Here is a 17,340-nt window from a genome sequence, read left to right as displayed (position 1 = left end):
ATTGTCAGCTCTTTGAAGCAGTCTGCTGAAACAACAATAGGATATATTATCAGTCCAAAAATGCTGCACCGGTCTCTGCCTATTATCAAAAAATCTTGTCTCTTTTGGCACGGTGCTTTGAATCCTGTATGTATAGATGCAGATTCTTCATTCAAAAAACAAACCACTTTTGAAGCTGACAGGATGTACTGCGTTCCTGGTGGCAGCAATCCCTGCCACAGGGGATGCCCCCTAATGCCCTGCTGAGGGAGTCAGATTGACATTCCCCGACAACTGTATTGTCTGTGCTGGTGTTGTTGCTGTTCCTCTTTACACCACCATAATTTCTGTCATAGCGCAAGGTGATCCTGTGCTTTTCTTAGTGTTTTGTGGCAGTGACAAAAGTTTTCCGTCCACATCCGTCAGAGAATAGCATTCACTTGCCAGATGTCTTCCTCTGCGACATCTAGGGCAAAGTTCTGGTAGCTTGGAAGTCTTTGTGGATTGAGGACAATTCTTCCTAAAATGTCCAAAACCCCCACAGTTGTAGCATTGTATTTCAGATGGATTATTTTTCTTCTTGAAATTTGCAAAAACCTTTTCATGTTGTTCTTGAAAGACTTCTGTCATTTGCTCCTTGACAACTGAAGCTGTATGTTGTGGTGTTTCAATCTTGCTGCAGGCTACAACCATCTCCGTCAAGGATGGCTCACCTGGCAAAGCACTGATGACTCTTTTGCAATCTGGATTTGCATTGGCAAATGCAAGGGTCTTCAGCAGATATGGTCTTGCTGTTTCTTCTGCAATTTGTCTATCGATAGTTTGTGTAAGTTTGTCAGTAAATGAGGAAAAAGTTTCAGATGGTCCTTGTTTGATTTCTGTGTAAATAATATCATGCGTCCCTGCAGGAGAAACTTGAAGAATTGCCTTGCGAGCTGCTTCCTTCTCTTCCTGGATTAGCTTCTGCTTGCATTTTTTCCAGACATTGTCTCATGTATCTCACTGGCTCTCATCTCCATCCTCTCTGTGGAGACACAAGCAGAACCCTTCCCCCAAATGCTTACTTTGAAAGCTTTTCTACTTTCTCTGTCTCTAAATTTTTCATCAAAACTGGAGAATTTTCCCTTCTACTATTATGTCAACTATTATCTAACAAAAAAAACAAACCCAAAGTTTACAATCTTCTGCAAGTAAACACAATACAATGATTAACAATACTTCAAACAATAGACATACATTTACAAGATGTTATGGGCTGATGTTTGGACTGGCTCCTCTCCTTGCTTCCCCCATGCAGCTGTCGGTCCCTCCCTCGGACTGTTTTATCTAGGCTGGTGTTTTCCGGCTCTCTCTTGCTGCGCTTCGGTTGTGGGCTGTGTCTTGCTCTGGCCGTCTGCTCAGCTGTAACCCCCTCCCCTGGCTGCTTTGGCCGGTTTTTTTCCCTTTTCCCCCAGCTGTTTTGTCTGTGCCCCTGTTTTGGCTTGTCTTGGTTTGCTTTTGCTTGTCTTGGGCTCGCTTTGGCTTGTCTTGGGCTTGCTTTGGCCTGCTCCCGGCTGCCCCTCCCCCTCTCTCCCTTCTCCCTGCTCCAGGGATTTGCACCGACTCCAGAGGACGAGGATCTGGACTTCAGGGGCCGCTGCTGGAGGTCGGCTTCGGAGGCTCTGCCGCTCTCCCCAGCGAGGACCGGCTGGGTTCGTCTCATCTGGGTTTGGGTTGGGGAGTGTTTCTTTTGTATTTTTGTTAATAAAAAAGTTTTTTCCATTTTCACCTGAAGAACAATTCATTCTGAGCTCAGTGAAGGAAGGAATTGTGAAAAAGAAAAGGGGGGGGGGGGGGGGGCCTTTTGGAGCTCTTTTTCCCCAAAGTTGTCCTAAACTTGGACATACTTTTGGTGGCCCGTACAGGGAGGATCGAACCTGCGACCTTGGGGTTATCAGCACCAGAAAAAAGTGGAAAAAACTTTTATCTAATACTATGTTGTTTTCAGCTGTTGGCATGGCTAAGTCTCTTAAATCCATAATGTCTTTCGTTGTGGGAGCCTGTTTGTATGTCGGCTTGTTAGGTTTCTTTGACGTTTTAATACCTTTGTGGTCAATGGGTTTGTTTACTCATCCGGAGATAGCTCCGGTGTTGTCTTTGATGCGTAGTTTTTGTATGAAAGGGATATTGACGAAAATACTCATCGGACTCGGCTTGGTTGCAATGGCTTACAGGAGATTTATGAGAATGTTGGAATCTGCTTCAGGAATGTATAAATCATGGTTTGTGTTATTTATTAGAGGAGAAGTAGGCAAAGAAGATTTCCTGCCTTTATTTCCTTTCCTCTCCTCTAAATCAGTTACATCTTTATTAGAAAACATTCTGATCTCCCTAAGTATTAAGGAAATCATCTTTATGGCAATTAATTTAGTAAGTCTTTGTTGCACCATTTGCAGTCTATATAGAATGAAGGCTGAGATTTCTAAAGGGGCTGGGAAGACTTCTGATTTAGGAGTCAAGCTTGGCAGGAGGAATCTTGAGTGGAATGGCAAATGGGAGAAAATGGGCCAGATTTTAAAGGAATTTTCTGACCCCATAATCTGCAAATTCCCAACTGAAAAGATTCAGGATCCAATCAAGGTTGCAAGCTACTTAAAAGGGAAGTGCCAGGATGGTTCTAAAGAGAAAAGGATTATTACAGTGAGCTGGGCCCTGGCGCATGCATATCGCACCCTGCTAGGCACTATAGAGCAGGAGACAGAGGAGAGGGGACAGGGAGATAAATTGTCTCCTATCCCAGTTAGGCAGGTTGTTGCCAACACCCTAGGCCGAAACCCAGCAACTAAACTGGAGAATAAGCCCCAACCAATGGCTGTGGCTACCAGTACAAGAAGTGGGAAACACACCAAGAAGACCGATCGGCCGGTGGATGATGATGATGATGATGATGCTGGAGAGGGACCCTCGACACCTCCTGATGTAAAATTAGGAGTCAAGACAACTGGTGGGAGAGCAGAGACCAATAATGAGTCCTTTTCCCTGAAGGATCTTCATGGATTAAGAAAAGATTACACCCGGAGACCTGATGAATCTATTATCAGCTGGCTGGTTCGTCTCTGGGATGCGGCAGGTGAGGCTACAGTTTTGGATGGCTCTGAAGCGAGACATTTGGGGTCTCTGTCCCATGATACTGTTATCGACCAGGGCGTGATAAGAGGGGCTAACCCTCAAAGTCTCTGGGCACGGGTCCTAGATAGTGTGGCACAAAGATATCTGTGTGCAGATTACCTGTATGTACAGCAGACTCGATGGAAAACCATAGAGCAGGGGGTCCAACACCTCAGGGAAATGGCAGTAGCAGAAATTGTTTTTTCGGATGATGTAACACCTAGAAATCCAGACCTGGTACCATGCACATCGGTGATGTGGAGAAAACTCGTGCGGCTTGGGCCACCTGAGTATGCGTCTGCCCTAGGGATAATGAAGAGAGATGAGGTGTATGAGACAGTACTCAATATGGCAAAGAAGCTTCGTGCATATGCGGATGCAGTACATGGCCCGACTCATGCTAGAATTGCAGCGGTGGAAACACGCTTGCAAGACTTAGAAGATAAGATACAAAAGAATCATTGGAAACTCAGGAAGGAGATTAAGGAGGACCTCCTCCAAATCTCAGCTGTACAGATGAGAAACCCTGATATCCAACGCAGACGTTCCCCCAGTTGGGAGAGAGGGTACACTCCCCAAGCTGAGTTGTGGTTCTTCTTGTGAGATTCTGGAGAGAACATGAGAAGATGGGATGGGAAGCCTATGGCTGCTCTGGCACAACGAGTGCGGGATTTGAAGGAAGAAAAAATTTCCAAAAGGAAAGCTGCTCCTGTTTCTCGCAGCCAAAGTGCCAAATGTGATACTGATAATGACATGTCTGACCCTCTTGAGGGAACTTCTAAGATGTATGCCTCAGAAAAAAAAGAGCAACAGGCTTAGAGGGGCCCTGCCTCTAGCCAGGGTGAGGCAAGGGAGAACCATGTTTTTTGGACCGTGTGGATTCGATGGCCTGGCACTTCGAAACCACGGAAATATAAAGCTTTAGTGGACACAGGTGCACAGTATACGATACTTCCACCAAGACACGTAGGAGCAGAATCTGTTTCAATTGCTGGTGTGACAGGTGGATCGCAGGACTTCACCCTGGTGGAAGTGGAAGTAAGTTTAACTGGAAAGGATTGGAAGAAACATTTTATTGCGACTGGTCCAGAGGCCCCATGTATTTTGGACATAGATTACCTTCGGAGTGGATATTTTAAGGACCCAAAGGGACTAAGATGGGCATTTGGAATTGCAACTGTGATGGCAGAGCGCATCCGGCAATTGAACACCTTGCCTGGACTATCTGAAAATCCAATTACAGTAGGACTTCTGCAGGGAGAAGAACAACAAGTACCAATTGCCACTTCAATAGTACACCGCCAGCAGTACAGAACAACGCGAGATGCTGTGATTCCTATTCATAAGATGATCCGAGAGCTGGAGAGCCAAGGGGTGGTCAGCAAAACCCACTCACCCTTTAACAGCCCCATTTGGCCTGTGCGTAAATCTGATGGGGAATGGAGACTGACTGTGGACTATCGGGCATTGAATGAAGTGACTCCACCGCTGAGCGCTGCCGTGCCGGACATGCTGGAACTCCAGTACGAGCTGGAGTCCAAGGCAGCAAGGTGGTATGCCACCATTGACATAGCAAATGCATTTTTCTCCATTCCTTTGGCAGCAGAATGCAGGCCTCAGTTTGCTTTCACCTGGAGGGGCGTGCAGTACACCTGGAACCGACTGCCCCAGGGGTGGAAACACAGTCCTACCATCTGTCATGGACTGATCCAGGCTGCACTGGAAAAGGGTGAAGCTCCGGAACATCTACAATATATTGATGATATCATCGTATGGGGAAACAGCAGCGGAAGTGTCTGAGAAAGGAGAAAAAATTATTCAAATTCTCCTGGAAGCCGGCTTCGCCATCAAGAAGAGTAAAGTTAAAGGACCTGCTCGGGAGATTCAGTTCCTGGGAGTGAAGTGGCAGGATGGACGGCGTCAGATTCCTACTGATGTTATTAACAAGATTACAGCTATGTCCCCACCTACTAACAAGAAGGAGACACAAGCTTTTCTAGGTGCCATCGGTTTTTGGAGAATACACATTCCTGAGTACAGCCAGATTGTGAGCCCTCTTTACCTTATTACCCGCAAGAAGAATGATTTCCACTGGGACCCTGAACAGCAGCAAGCCTTTGCTCAGATTAAACAGGAGATTGCCCATGCAGTAGCCCTTGGCCCAGTCAGGAGGGGACCAGATGTGAAGAACGTACTTTACTCAGCAGCTGGGAGCCATGGTTTGTCTTGGAGCCTGTGGCAGAAGGTGCCGGACAAGATCCGAGGCCCTGGGATTCTGGAGCAGAAGCTACAGAGGGTCCGAAGGTAATTACACTCCCACAGAGAAGGAAATCTTGGCTGCCTATGAAGGAGTTCAAGCTGCCTCAGAGATGATTGGCAGAGAAGCACAGCTTCTCCTGGCACCCCAACTGCCAGTGCTGGGGTGGATGTTCAAAGGAAAGGTTCCCTCTACCCACCACGCCACCGACGCCACATGGAGCAAGTGGATTGCCCTCATCACGCAGCGCGCCTGTATTGGTAACCTGAATCGCCCTGGGATTTTAGAGATAATTACAAACTGGCCAGAAGGTGAAGATTTTGGTCTCGCTGATGAAGAGGAGCAGAAGCAAGTGACCCGGGCTGAAGAAGCTCCACTGTACAATCAGCTGCCAGCAGATGAAACACGCTACGCCCTTTTCACCGACGGTTCCTGCCGCATTGTGGGGATGAACCGGAAGTGGAAAGCTGCCATATGGAGCCCCACACGACAGGTTGCACAAGCTACCGAAGGAGAAGGTGGATCAAGTCAACTTGCGAAACTCAAAGCTGTTCAGCTGGCCTTGGACATTGCTGAGAGAGAGAAAGGGCCAAAGCTCTACCTTTACACTGATTCGTGGATGGTAGCCATTGCTCTGTGGGATTGGCTGGAAAGGTGGAAAAAGGCTGACTGGCAATGTAGAGGAAAACCAATCTGGGCTGCTGATGAGTGGAAAGACATTGCCACTCGAGTAGAGAAGCTCCCCGTGAAAGTCCCTCATGTGGATGCCCATGTTCCCAAGAGTCGGGCTAATGAAGAACACAGGCACAACAAGCAGGTAGATCAGGCTGCACAGATAGAGGTCTCAAAGATAGACTTAGATTGGGAACATAAGGGTGAGTTGTTCCTGGCTCGATGGGCCCATGATGCCTCAGGCCATCAGGGTAGGGATGCCACCTATAAGTGGGCACGAGACCGAGGGGTGGATCTTACCATGGACAGCATTACCCAAGTCATCCATGACTGTGACACTTGTACTGCCATCAAGCAGGCCAAGCAGGTAAAACCCCTCTGGTATGGTGGACTGTGGTCCAAGTACAAGTATGGGGAGGCCTGGCAGATTGACTACATCACACTGCCTCAGACCCGCCAGGGAAAACATTATGAGCTGACCATGGTGGAAGCCACCACTGGATGGTTGGAGACCTACCCTGTGTCCCATGCTACTGCCCGCAACACCATCCTGGGCCTGGAAAAGCAGGTCCTTTGGAGGCATGGTACCCCTGAGAGAATTGAGTCAGACAATGGGACTCATTTTAAAAATAAGCTTGTCAACACCTGGGCTAGGGAACATGGTATTGAGTGGGTGTACCATATCCCTTACCATGCACCAGCTGCAGGTAAAGTGGAGAGGTACAATGGATTGTCGAAGACCACCTTAAAGGCATTGGGTGGGGGATCTCTAAAAAACTGGGAGCAGCACCTGGCAAAAGCCACTTGGTTAGTCAACACTCGAGGTTCCACCAACCGAGCAGGTCCTGCCCAGTCTGAAGGCCTTAATGTAGTAGACGGAGACAAAGTCCCAGTGGCCCATGTCAGAGGGTTGCTAGGGAAGACAGTATGGATACATCCTTCCTCAAGTACAGGCAAACCCATTCGTGGGATTGCCTTTGCTCAAGGACCAGGATGTACTTGGTGGATAATGCAGAAGGATGGAACAACCCGCTGTGTACCTCAGGGAGATCTGACTATAGGATGAAGTATAGACAAATGTTATTGTTGAGTGTTGCCACCATTGTATACTAGATTCTATGAATAGAAAGAAATGTGTAAGTGTTTAAGGTTTAAGCAAGTCAGAGGAAGTTTTCATATCGTGTTTAGTGAGTGTGTATCCCAATCGTGTGACAATGATCATGATATGGGATAAGGGGTGGAATGTCATGGGCTGATGTTTGGACTGGCTCCTCTCCTTGCTTCCCCCGTGCAGCTGTCGGTCCCTCCCTCGGACTGTTTTATCTAGGCTGGTGTTTTCCGGCTCTCTCTTGCTTGCGCTTCGGTTGTAGGCTGTGTCTTGCTCTGGCCGTCTGCTCAGCTGTAACCCCCTCCCCTGGCTGCTTTGGCCGTTTTTTTCCCCTTTCCCCCAGCTGTTTTGTCTGTGCCCCTGTTTTGGCTTGTCTTGGTTTGCTTTTGCTTGTCTTGGGCTCGCTTTGGCTTGTCTTGGGCTTTTTTTGGCCTGCTGCCGGCTGCCCCTCCCCCTCTCTCCCTTCTCCCTGCTCCAGGGATTTGCACCGACTCCAGAGGACGAGGATCTGGACTTCAGGGGCCGCTGCTGGAGGTCGGCTTCGGAGGCTCTGCCGCTCTCCCCAGCGAGGACCGGCTGGGTTCGTCTCATCTGGGTTTGGGTTGGGGAGTGTTTCTTTTGTATTTTTGTTAATAAAAAAGTTTTTTCCATTTTCACCTGAAGAACAATTCATTCTGAGCTCAGTGAAGGAAGGAATTGTGAAAAAGAAGAGGGGGGGGGGGGGGGCTTTTGGAGCTCTTTTTCCCCAAAGTTGTCCTAAACTTGGACACAAGATTAAATAATCATCAATTTTAAAAAAACTGTGTCATCACCTCAGGGTCTGCAGACAGCTGACAAACCTTGATTCAATGAAGAATTAGATGGTCATCTCCAGAAAATGAACAAAAAATTCACTTCAAAGTCAGCTTCAAATGTTATATTGATATGTAAAATTGCCAATCCAAACGACTGGAATATTATTCTTGCTGTGCTACTGACAGCTACTTGTGTCAGCTGTATTTCTGAAGAGCCTTGCTGTATTTCCTTGTTTATTCTGGGCTACAGATAAAACAGGATTCCCAAAGCTTCTCAGTCTACCCAAGCCTTTCCACTTACTTAGATGATCTGTGTCTTTTTGGATTTGGAAAGTGTTCTAATTCTCTTCTTTTAGAACATATAACAGAATATCAAACATATGAATATTCCATATGGGAGCAAAACTACTTCAATTAACAGTTGCACAATTACTCCTGGATGTAATGCTCTATATTACCAGATCTTAAATTCATTTGGCAAATTATGCATCTATTCAGGAGGCTCATGAAAAATGGACAAGTGAGGTACTCCGTAAAATTATTTTCCTTTTCTCTATGCTTACCTTCCCGCAGAAATTTGATGTTCTCGTTTGTGACAATGACAACAAGCATGCAAGGATAATTAAAATGCTTAAAATTCACCACACATAAAATAAAAAAAAGATATTACTCTTCACAGCAGAAATTTGAAAATGTCTGGTAAAGAAAAGAGCTACTCCAGCATTAGAAGAGGCCATAGCAAGCATGTTTCAGAAACTCGGAAGAGATAACAGTGCAAGAAAAGGAGACATTAAGGAATTAGATAGAAAAAGCAAATCTAAACATGTAAAACAAAACATCAGACACTGGAGTGGAAATCCACATTTGTAAACATTACAGTTCACCTGCTCCATAACCCTTCCAATGCAAAGCCTTGCACCAAAATGAAAACTGTGTAACTGAATCTTGACCCAATTTGCATGATTAGACAAATTAGACATCAACCCCCAAAACAACATGTAAAATAGCAGAAATATTAAATGACATTAGGATACTGCTGACCCTCAGATAAATAGGTGAGCATTGCTCACAACACCTCCTTGGGATTGCCAGTGCCTGACAGATCTGAGGCTCTCAAGAGTCCAGGTGAAGCTGAGTAATAGCTCTGATCTCTTGGCTTACAATGATGACATCATTTGCTCTCCTGTGTCTATCAATTGCTATAATTGAATCCATGGCAGGAATTCTAGGAAATGGAATCATCTTGGCTGCCAGTTCATCAAGCTGCATTGGGAGAAAAACACGGCCCCCATATGATATGATTGTGATCTCTCTGAGTCTATCTGCATTAATTTTGCAGTCATGGACTACACTTGATTTCTTAATGAATATATTTTATGAACCCTTCTTTTATACAGAAAACCTGATCAGAGCAACCAATATAATTTCTACTTTTCTGAACTACTCCACCCTCTGGTTCGGAGCCTGGCTTAGTGTCTTCTATTGTATCAAGGTTGCCAGTTTCACACACTCTTTCTTCATCTGGCTGAAGCACAGAATTGCCAGGCTGATGCCCTGGATGCTGCTCACATCATGGCTCTGCTCCTTCACAGCTGCAATTCCCTTTGCCTGGGATGTCTACAGTGTGCACAGCAACTTCACTGCTCCTCTACCCATGACAAACTCTTCAGCAATGAGAACCACAAGGAAAGACAATTTGAGTTTATTCATTCTTCTCTCTAATGCTGGGATAGGTATGCCTTTAATACTGTCTGTTCTTTCAAGTGTTCTGCTGATTTGGTCTCTGTGGATACACACCAGAAGGATGCACAATAATGCAAGTGGCTTCAGGGATCCCAGCTTAGAAGCCCATATGAAAGCCATCAAGTCAGTCTGTTCTTTCCTTATCCTTTACATTATATACTTTATATGTGTGCATGTCATCTTATTTGAAGTCTTTTCACCTTTAAGCAAGGGAGACTCGATCTTTGTAGTTTTAAGGGCTGCCTGTCCTACAGGACACACCATAGTCTTAATTTGGAGCAATCCAAAATTTAGAAAGATGCCAGCTCGGATTTGGCACCGCACTAACTGTCGTGTCAGAACTGCATCCATGTAAAAAACAGAGGCTTAACCTGGACTTTTTAGTTTAGATACAAATGAAATAAACTGAAATCATCAGAGGTATAAATAATTGATGCTGGAATGAGCAGCTTAGGGCCTTGATCTGCAGTCATGTACAACGTGGAAATGGGCTTGACTTGGATGGGAGTCTTGTTGCAAATAATTCTGTAAGTTGACTACTTTCTGCTGTACTTTCCTTGGAAATCACCACAGCTTCTCTAACACAGCAGAGAAACAGGGCCAGGACTCAGACTAGAATGCAATCTCTTGGAATGCTTTAAGTTACAATTCATGATACTAGCAGAACAGACCAGGTTAAGCACAGCCAGGTTAAGACAGGCATGGTCACATTTCCTTTGTGAATATAAAGCTTGAATGCTGTTTCTGATTCCTAAAAGCACCTAAAGAGGATGTTAAGGAATTCCTCATATGTTCAGAGGATACTACTGATTTATTTCCACTCTGGTAGATTTCTAGAAAAATATTCTTTGATACTGAAGGTGTCTATAAGATTCCAGTATGATTTAGGGGAAAATGACATGGCCTTTTGAGTTTCCTGCTCTTGCTGAAATACTGATCTGTGTCACTGCATTATTGTTACATCAGAACTGGAGTTTGACGACCCTTTTCAGACACAATGGGATTTTATATACTTTTAAAGTGACTGTCACAGAAACATTCATGATGTAAGCCTTGTGTTCACTAAACCCACCCTCATTCAATGTATCTGGTTTGGATGCTGTCAATCTGTTTGAAACAATGGTACCTGTAATTGATCTGAGTCTGTGCCTGAATTGTTTTGTTTGAAACTTCAAAGAATATCATGTCAAAGGATAACTTGTGTTGGAGTTTTCCTTCCCCTCATGACAGAAACTGTTTCACAGGTGGCAGCAGTGGCTTGCAGGGACATTTTTAATGCCATTGGACAGACATGCAGGGAGATGAGCACATGGCAGTGACACCCTGGCATGCCCCTGTCAGCACCAGTGCCACATGCTGGTTCCCAGCTCAGCACCATGAAACGCCCGTGTAGGGAGGCTCGGTCCATCCTCTGCCCTGCCATGCTCTCCCCTCAACAGCCTCCAGCAACAATCCTCAGAGCTCTCTGACCACACCAACAAGCACAGCACGTGGGCTGTGCTCAGCCCACAGTCCCTGTGTGCTGTCCTGCTCCTGGCTGAGCTCTGGGGCACACGGCTGCTCAGCAGGGACACCCTGAACAGCTGCTCTCACACCGTGGGGTTTACGTTCCATTATTCCACATTCCTCATGCACAGACACCCAAAACACACTCCTGTGCTGTTTTCCTGCCTCTGTGACTACATCTTCCCTCCAAAGCTCCCTTTCCATACAATGACATCAAATCATTACCAGCTCATTAACATGAATTTGGGGATCTAAGAGGGGAAGCTGACAGAAATATCAGAAGGCACCTCATAGTGTCAGTCATCTGGAAGATCTTTCTGTCTGTAAATGACCAGCTAATCAACTATTGTCATATCAATAAAACCGTCTTCAACATGCATCATATACACCATCAACTAAATCCCTGAATTCTATTAGATGAATTCCAAGATCAGCTTGATAAGGATTTGTTTTGAGAAAAAACAACCCCTGTATTTGTAGGAAAATGACAGTTATTGGAAGTAGGATTCTCTGAAGATATGCATCATCTCAGAGAGCCGGCAATTCCTCCCTTCTCTTTGTAATCTAAAGGTCATTTGATTCCTCCCACCTTATACTTATCAGTTTGCAACCCGAAGAAAGCTAGAATGTCATGGAATCAGATCCTTCCAAAACATCTGAACTATTTCCACACACACCAATGCCACAAAACTGCAATGGCAGCTTGATTCAAGTCTGGTACTGTGCATCAAATCAGGAAACAAACAAAATTTAAAGCTCATCCTGCTCTAACATTGTTAGAAGGACATAATTCAAATCACATTGTCTTGAACCTCTTTCCATTGAAGATTCAGGAAAAGCTCACAAAATTTTCTAAGATCATAAATCAATGAGTCCAAAAAAGTTATTTCTCATTTAAAAAACCTTCTCAGATTTCCAGAATTTAAAGATAAAAAAAAATAATCCATGAGTAATTCAGAGGAATAAAGACTGATCCCCATTTTTTTATTTCCTAAAGCATCGCCTTTACCGTGTGAACACCAGAAATATTATTAGAGACCTTAGATTAAGGCAAAAAATGCAAATATCTACATGAGAGATTCCTACAGGATCCTTCTTTATTTTCATTCCCATAAGCACGGCTGGAAATTTCATCATTGACACTCTGGACAACGTGACATGGACTCAATCTTCAGTGCCAATCAAACATGATTTTAAGAAAGAGAAATCCTGTGTGCCAGGCTGTGCTGCTTCTCTGTGTGACTTGGGACAGGGCAAGACAAAAAGCTCTGAATGGGCTTTCTGGTGAAATGAAGGCCTTGCTTTTGGGGGTTTGGCTGCCTCAGCTCAGAGCCAGCTTCCACAGTGCAAATGCCTGAACTTTTAGCACATTGCTGGGACAAGCCTCAGTGGGGCGTAGCCCCCGCTATGTTCAGGAGCTGCTGCTAAGCTGGGTGCTCACCCTTGAGCCCTCCCTGAGCTCTGCTGCAGCTTTGCCTGGGCCTTTCCACCTGCCTAGCTCACCTGAATGCTGATCCTGGCCTGCAGTCCCTAATTACTGCCTTCATCTCAGACACATCCTATCACTCTGGATATGTCTGCCAATCCCTGGCCTTGTGGCTGTCCCTAATTGTCCTCACAGAGCTTATCTGCTATCCTTGCCCTGATGTGGCTGCACTGCAGGCCTGACAGGGCCCTCTGTGTCTTTGCCTGGCCTGGTGGGGATTCCTTCAACGTGGGCAAAATAATTTCATTCATTGCCAATCAGTAAGAGACTAGGGACATGAGAAGGAAAGAACAGAAGCAGAAACTTTCCCCCCCCCCCATTCCACTCCTCTTTACTCTTCCACCTCCTCCCTTCCTGAGCAGGGAATGGGCACTGCAAAGAGGATCCTCTCCACTGGGTGCAATCTCCCAGGAACAAACTGCTTCAGCATGGGATCCAACAGGCTGCAGCCCCTGCCAGGAGCCTTTGCCATGCTGGCATCTCCACAGGATGCAGCTTCCTCCAGGGCACAACCACCTGCTGCCAGGGGGCTCTGCTCAGGCTGCAGAGTGGATATCTGCTGCAGATGATGGACTAGTAAGGTATTCTGTAAAGTGATTTTCCTTTCCCACCTGCTAAGATTCCAATAGAAATTTAATGTTCTCCTTTGGACACTTAGAGCAAATATAAAGGATAATTATAGCACTTAAAGAACTCCACACATAAACTAAAAACATGATCATCCTCTTTGCAGCAGCAATTTGAAAATGTCTGAAAAGGAAAAGAGCTACCCCAGCATTAGAAGAGGCCATAGCAATATGTCTCAGAAACTCTGACGAGATAACTGTGCAAGAAAAGGAGACATTAAGGCATTAGATAGAAAAAGCAAATCTAAACATGCAAAACAAAATATCAGACACTGGAGTGGAAATCCACATTTGTAAACATTACAGTTCACCTGCTCCATAACCCTTCCAATGCAAAGCCTTGCACCAAAATGAAAACTGTGTAACTGAATCTTGACCCAATTTGCATGATTAGACAAATTAGACATCAACCCCCAAAACAACATGTAAAATAGCAGAAATATTAAATGACATTAGGATACTGCTGACCCTCAGATAAATAGGTGAGCATTGCTCACAACACCTCCTTGGGATTGCCAGTGCCTGACAGATCTGAGGCTCTCAAGAGTCCAGGTGAAGCTGAGTAATAGCTCTGATCTCTTGGCTTACAATGATGACATCATTTGCTCTCCTGTGTCTATCAATTGCTATAATTGAATCCATGGCAGGAATTCTAGGAAATGGAATCATCTTGGCTGCCAGTTCATCAAGCTGCATTGGGAGAAAAACACGGCCCCCATATGATATGATTGTGATCTTTCTGAGTCTATCTGCATTAATTTTGCAGTCATGGACTATTCTGGATTTATTAATGACTATGTTATATGAACCCTTCTATTATATCGAACATTTGTTTGCACCATCCAAGATAATTTTTACATTTCTGTGTTACTCCACCCTCTGGTTTGGAGCCTGGCTTAGTGTCTTCTATTGTATCAAGGTTGCCAGTTTCACACACTCTTTCTTCATCTGGCTGAAGCACAGAATTGCCAGGCTGATGCCCTGGATGCTGCTCACATCATGGCTCTGCTCCTTCACAGCTGCAATTCCCTTTGCCTGGGATGTCTACAGTGTGCACAGCAACTTCACTGCTCCTCTACCCATGACAAACTCTTCAGCAATGAGAACCACAAGGAAAGACAATATGGGTTTATTCATTCTTCTCTCTAATGCTGGGATAGGTATGCCTTTAATACTGTCTGTTCTTTCAAGTGTTCTGCTGATTTGGTCTCTGTGGATACACACCAGAAGGATGCAAAATAATGCAAGTGGCTTCAGGGATCCCAGCTTAGAAGCCCATATGAAAGCCATCAAGTCAGTCTGCTCCTTCCTTATGCTTTATGTTACATATTTTATATGTGTGCATGTCCTCTTATTCGAAGTCTTTTCACCTTTAAGCCCTGCAGAAATGATATGTCTACTTTTAATGGCTGCCTGTCCTACAGGACACACCACAGTCTTAATTTGGAGCAATCCAAAATTTAGAAAGATGCCAGCTCGGATTTGGCACCGCACTAACTGTCGTGTCAGAACTGCATCCATGTAAAAAACAGAGGCTTAACCTGGACTTTTTAATTTAGGTCCAAATGCAATAAACTGAAATCATCAGAGGTATAAATAATAGATGCTAGAATTAGTAGGTTAGGGCCTTGATCTGCAGTCATGTACAACATGGAAATGGGCTTGACTTGGGTGGGAGTCTTGTTGCAAATAATTCTGTAAGTTGACTACTTTCTGCTGTACTTTCCTTGGAAATCACCACAGCTTCTCTAACACAGCAGAGAAACAGGGCCAGGACTCAGACTAGAATGCAATCTCTTGGAATGCTTTAAGTTACAATTCATGATACTAGCAGAACAGACCAGGTTAAGCACAGCCAGGTTAAGACAGGCATGGTCACATTTCCTTTGTGAATATAAAGCTTGAATGCTGTTTCTGATTCCTAAAAGCACCTAAGGAGGATGCTAAGGAATTCCTCATATGTTCAGAGGATACTACTGATCTTATTTTCACTCTGGTAGATTTCTAGAAAAATATTCTTTGATACTGAAGGTGTCTATAAGATTCCAGTATGATTCAGGGGAAAATGACATGGCCTTTTGAGTTTCCTGCTCTTGCTGAAATACTGATCTGTGTCACTGCATTATTGTTACATCAGAACTGGAGTTTGACGACCCTTTTCAGACACAATGGGATTTTATATACTTTTAAAGTGACTGTCAAAGAAACATTCATGATGTAAGCCTTGTGTTCACTAAGCCCACCCTCATTCAATGTATCTGGTTTGGATGTTGTCAATCTGTTTGGAACAATGGTACCTGTAATTGATCTGAGTCTATGCCTGAATTGTTTTGTTTGAAACTTCAAAGAATATCATGTCAAAGGATAACTTGTGTTGGAGTTTTCCTTCCCCTCATGACAGAAACTGTTTCACAGGTGGCAGCAGTGGCTTGCAGGGACATTTTTAATGCCATTGGACAGACATGCAGGGAGATGAGCACATGGCAGTGACACCCTGGCATGCCCCTGTCAGCACCAGTGCCACATGCTGGTTCCCAGCTCAGCACCATGAAACGCCCGTGTAGGGAGGCTCGGTCCATCCTCTGCCCTGCCCTGCTCTCCCCTCAACAGCCTCCAGCAACAATCCTCAGAGCTCTCTGACCACACCAACAAGCACAGCACGTGGGCTGTGCTCAGCCCACAGTCCCTGTGTGCTGTCCTGCTCCTGGCTGAGCTCTGGGGCACACGGCTGCTCAGCAGGGACACCCTGAACAGCTGCTCTCACACCGTGGGGTTTACGTTCCATTATTCCACATTCCTCATGCACAGACACCCAAAACACACTCCTGTGCTGTTTTCCTGCCTCTGTGACTACATCTTCCCTCCAAAGCTCCCTTTCCATACAATGACATCAAATCATTACCAGCTCATTAACATGAATTTGGGGATCTAAGAGGGGAAGCTGACAGAAATATCAGAAGGCACCTCATAGTGCCAGTCATCTGGAAGATATTTCTGTCTGTAAATGACCAGCTCATCAACTATTGTCATATCAATAAAACCATCTTCAACATGCATCATATACACGATCAACTAAATCCCTGTATTCCATTGGATGAATTCCAGGATTAGTTTGATAATGGTTTGTTTTGGGAAAGAAAATAACAAATCCTATCTATTTGTAGGAAAATGAGTTACTGGGTGTAGGATCCTCTGAATACATGCATCTTGTCTGAGGGTTGGCAATTTCTCTTACTCCCTGTTTGTCATCCAAAAGCCATTAGCTTCCTCCCACCTTAAACCTCCCAGTTTGCAATCTCAAAGGGTTTCAAAGTCATGGAATCAGATCCTTCCAAAACATCTCAACTATTTCCACACACACCAATGCCACAGAACTGCAATGGCAGCTCAATTCAAGTCTGGTACAGTGAATCAAATCAGGAAACAAACAAAATTTAAAGCTCATCCTGCTCTAACATTGTTAGAAGGACATAATTCAAATCTTCTTCTCCTTTAGCTCTTTTCATTGATGACCCAGGAAAGGCGGTCCGAATTTTCTAAGATCATGAATCAATGAGGCCAACAAAATTATTTCTCATTACAAACATCTTCTCAGATTTCAGAATTTAAAGATGAAAATAAATCATCAGTTACTAATTCAGAGGAAGAAAGACAATAATCCTCATTATTTTTTTTTTTCCAAATGCACAGCTTTTTCCACGTGAAATATCAGAAATTTGAATAGAGTCCTTAGCTCAAGGCAAAAAACGCAAGTATCTACATGAGAGATCCCCACAGGTTCCTTCTCTATTTGCATTTCCATAAACACTGCTGGAATTTTCATCACTGATATTCTGGGTGATGTGCAATGGATTGAATGCTCAGTGCCAGTCAAACGTGATTTTAAGAAAGAGAAATCCTGTGTGCCAGGCTGTGCTGCTTCTCTGTGTGACTTGGGACAGGGCAAGACAAAAAGCTCTGAATGGGCTTTCTGGTGAAATGAAGGCCTTGCTTTTGGGGGTTTGGCTGCCTCAGCTCAGAGC

General features: G+C 44.7%; 2 protein-coding genes across 2 annotated transcripts; both read left to right on the top strand.

Moving 5' to 3' along the window:
• Positions 1-9,119: 9,119 nt before the first annotated feature.
• LOC306804976 (taste receptor type 2 member 40-like) lies at positions 9,120-10,444 on the top strand (the record flags this gene model as incomplete). Its single annotated transcript, XM_079312225.1, has 1 exon — positions 9,120-10,444. The coding sequence occupies one exon, from the start codon at positions 9,120-9,122 to the stop codon at positions 10,053-10,055; it is 936 nt and encodes a 311-aa protein (XP_079168351.1). The 3' UTR covers positions 10,056-10,444.
• A 3,409-nt stretch (positions 10,445-13,853) lies between these two features.
• Positions 13,854-15,546, top strand: LOC306808036 (taste receptor type 2 member 40-like). Its single transcript, XM_079318165.1, has one exon. It carries the CDS (start codon positions 13,908-13,910, stop codon positions 14,841-14,843), a length of 936 nt encoding a protein of 311 aa, XP_079174291.1. The 5' UTR covers positions 13,854-13,907; the 3' UTR covers positions 14,844-15,546.
• The last annotated feature ends 1,794 nt before the right edge of the window (positions 15,547-17,340 follow it).

The sequence above is a fragment of the Erithacus rubecula genome (genome assembly GCF_903797595.1).
Source record: "Erithacus rubecula genome assembly, chromosome: 1".
Lineage (NCBI taxonomy): Eukaryota > Metazoa > Chordata > Aves > Passeriformes > Muscicapidae > Erithacus > Erithacus rubecula.
The sequence above is the reverse complement of the archived record's forward strand: the minus strand, read 5'-3'. Positions and strand labels throughout refer to the sequence as shown.

Excerpts from the sequence above, each read along its gene's own strand:
- LOC306808036 (XM_079318165.1), top strand. The coding sequence starts at position 13,908 with ATGATGACATCATTTGCTCTCCTGTGTCTATCAATTGCTATAATTGAA.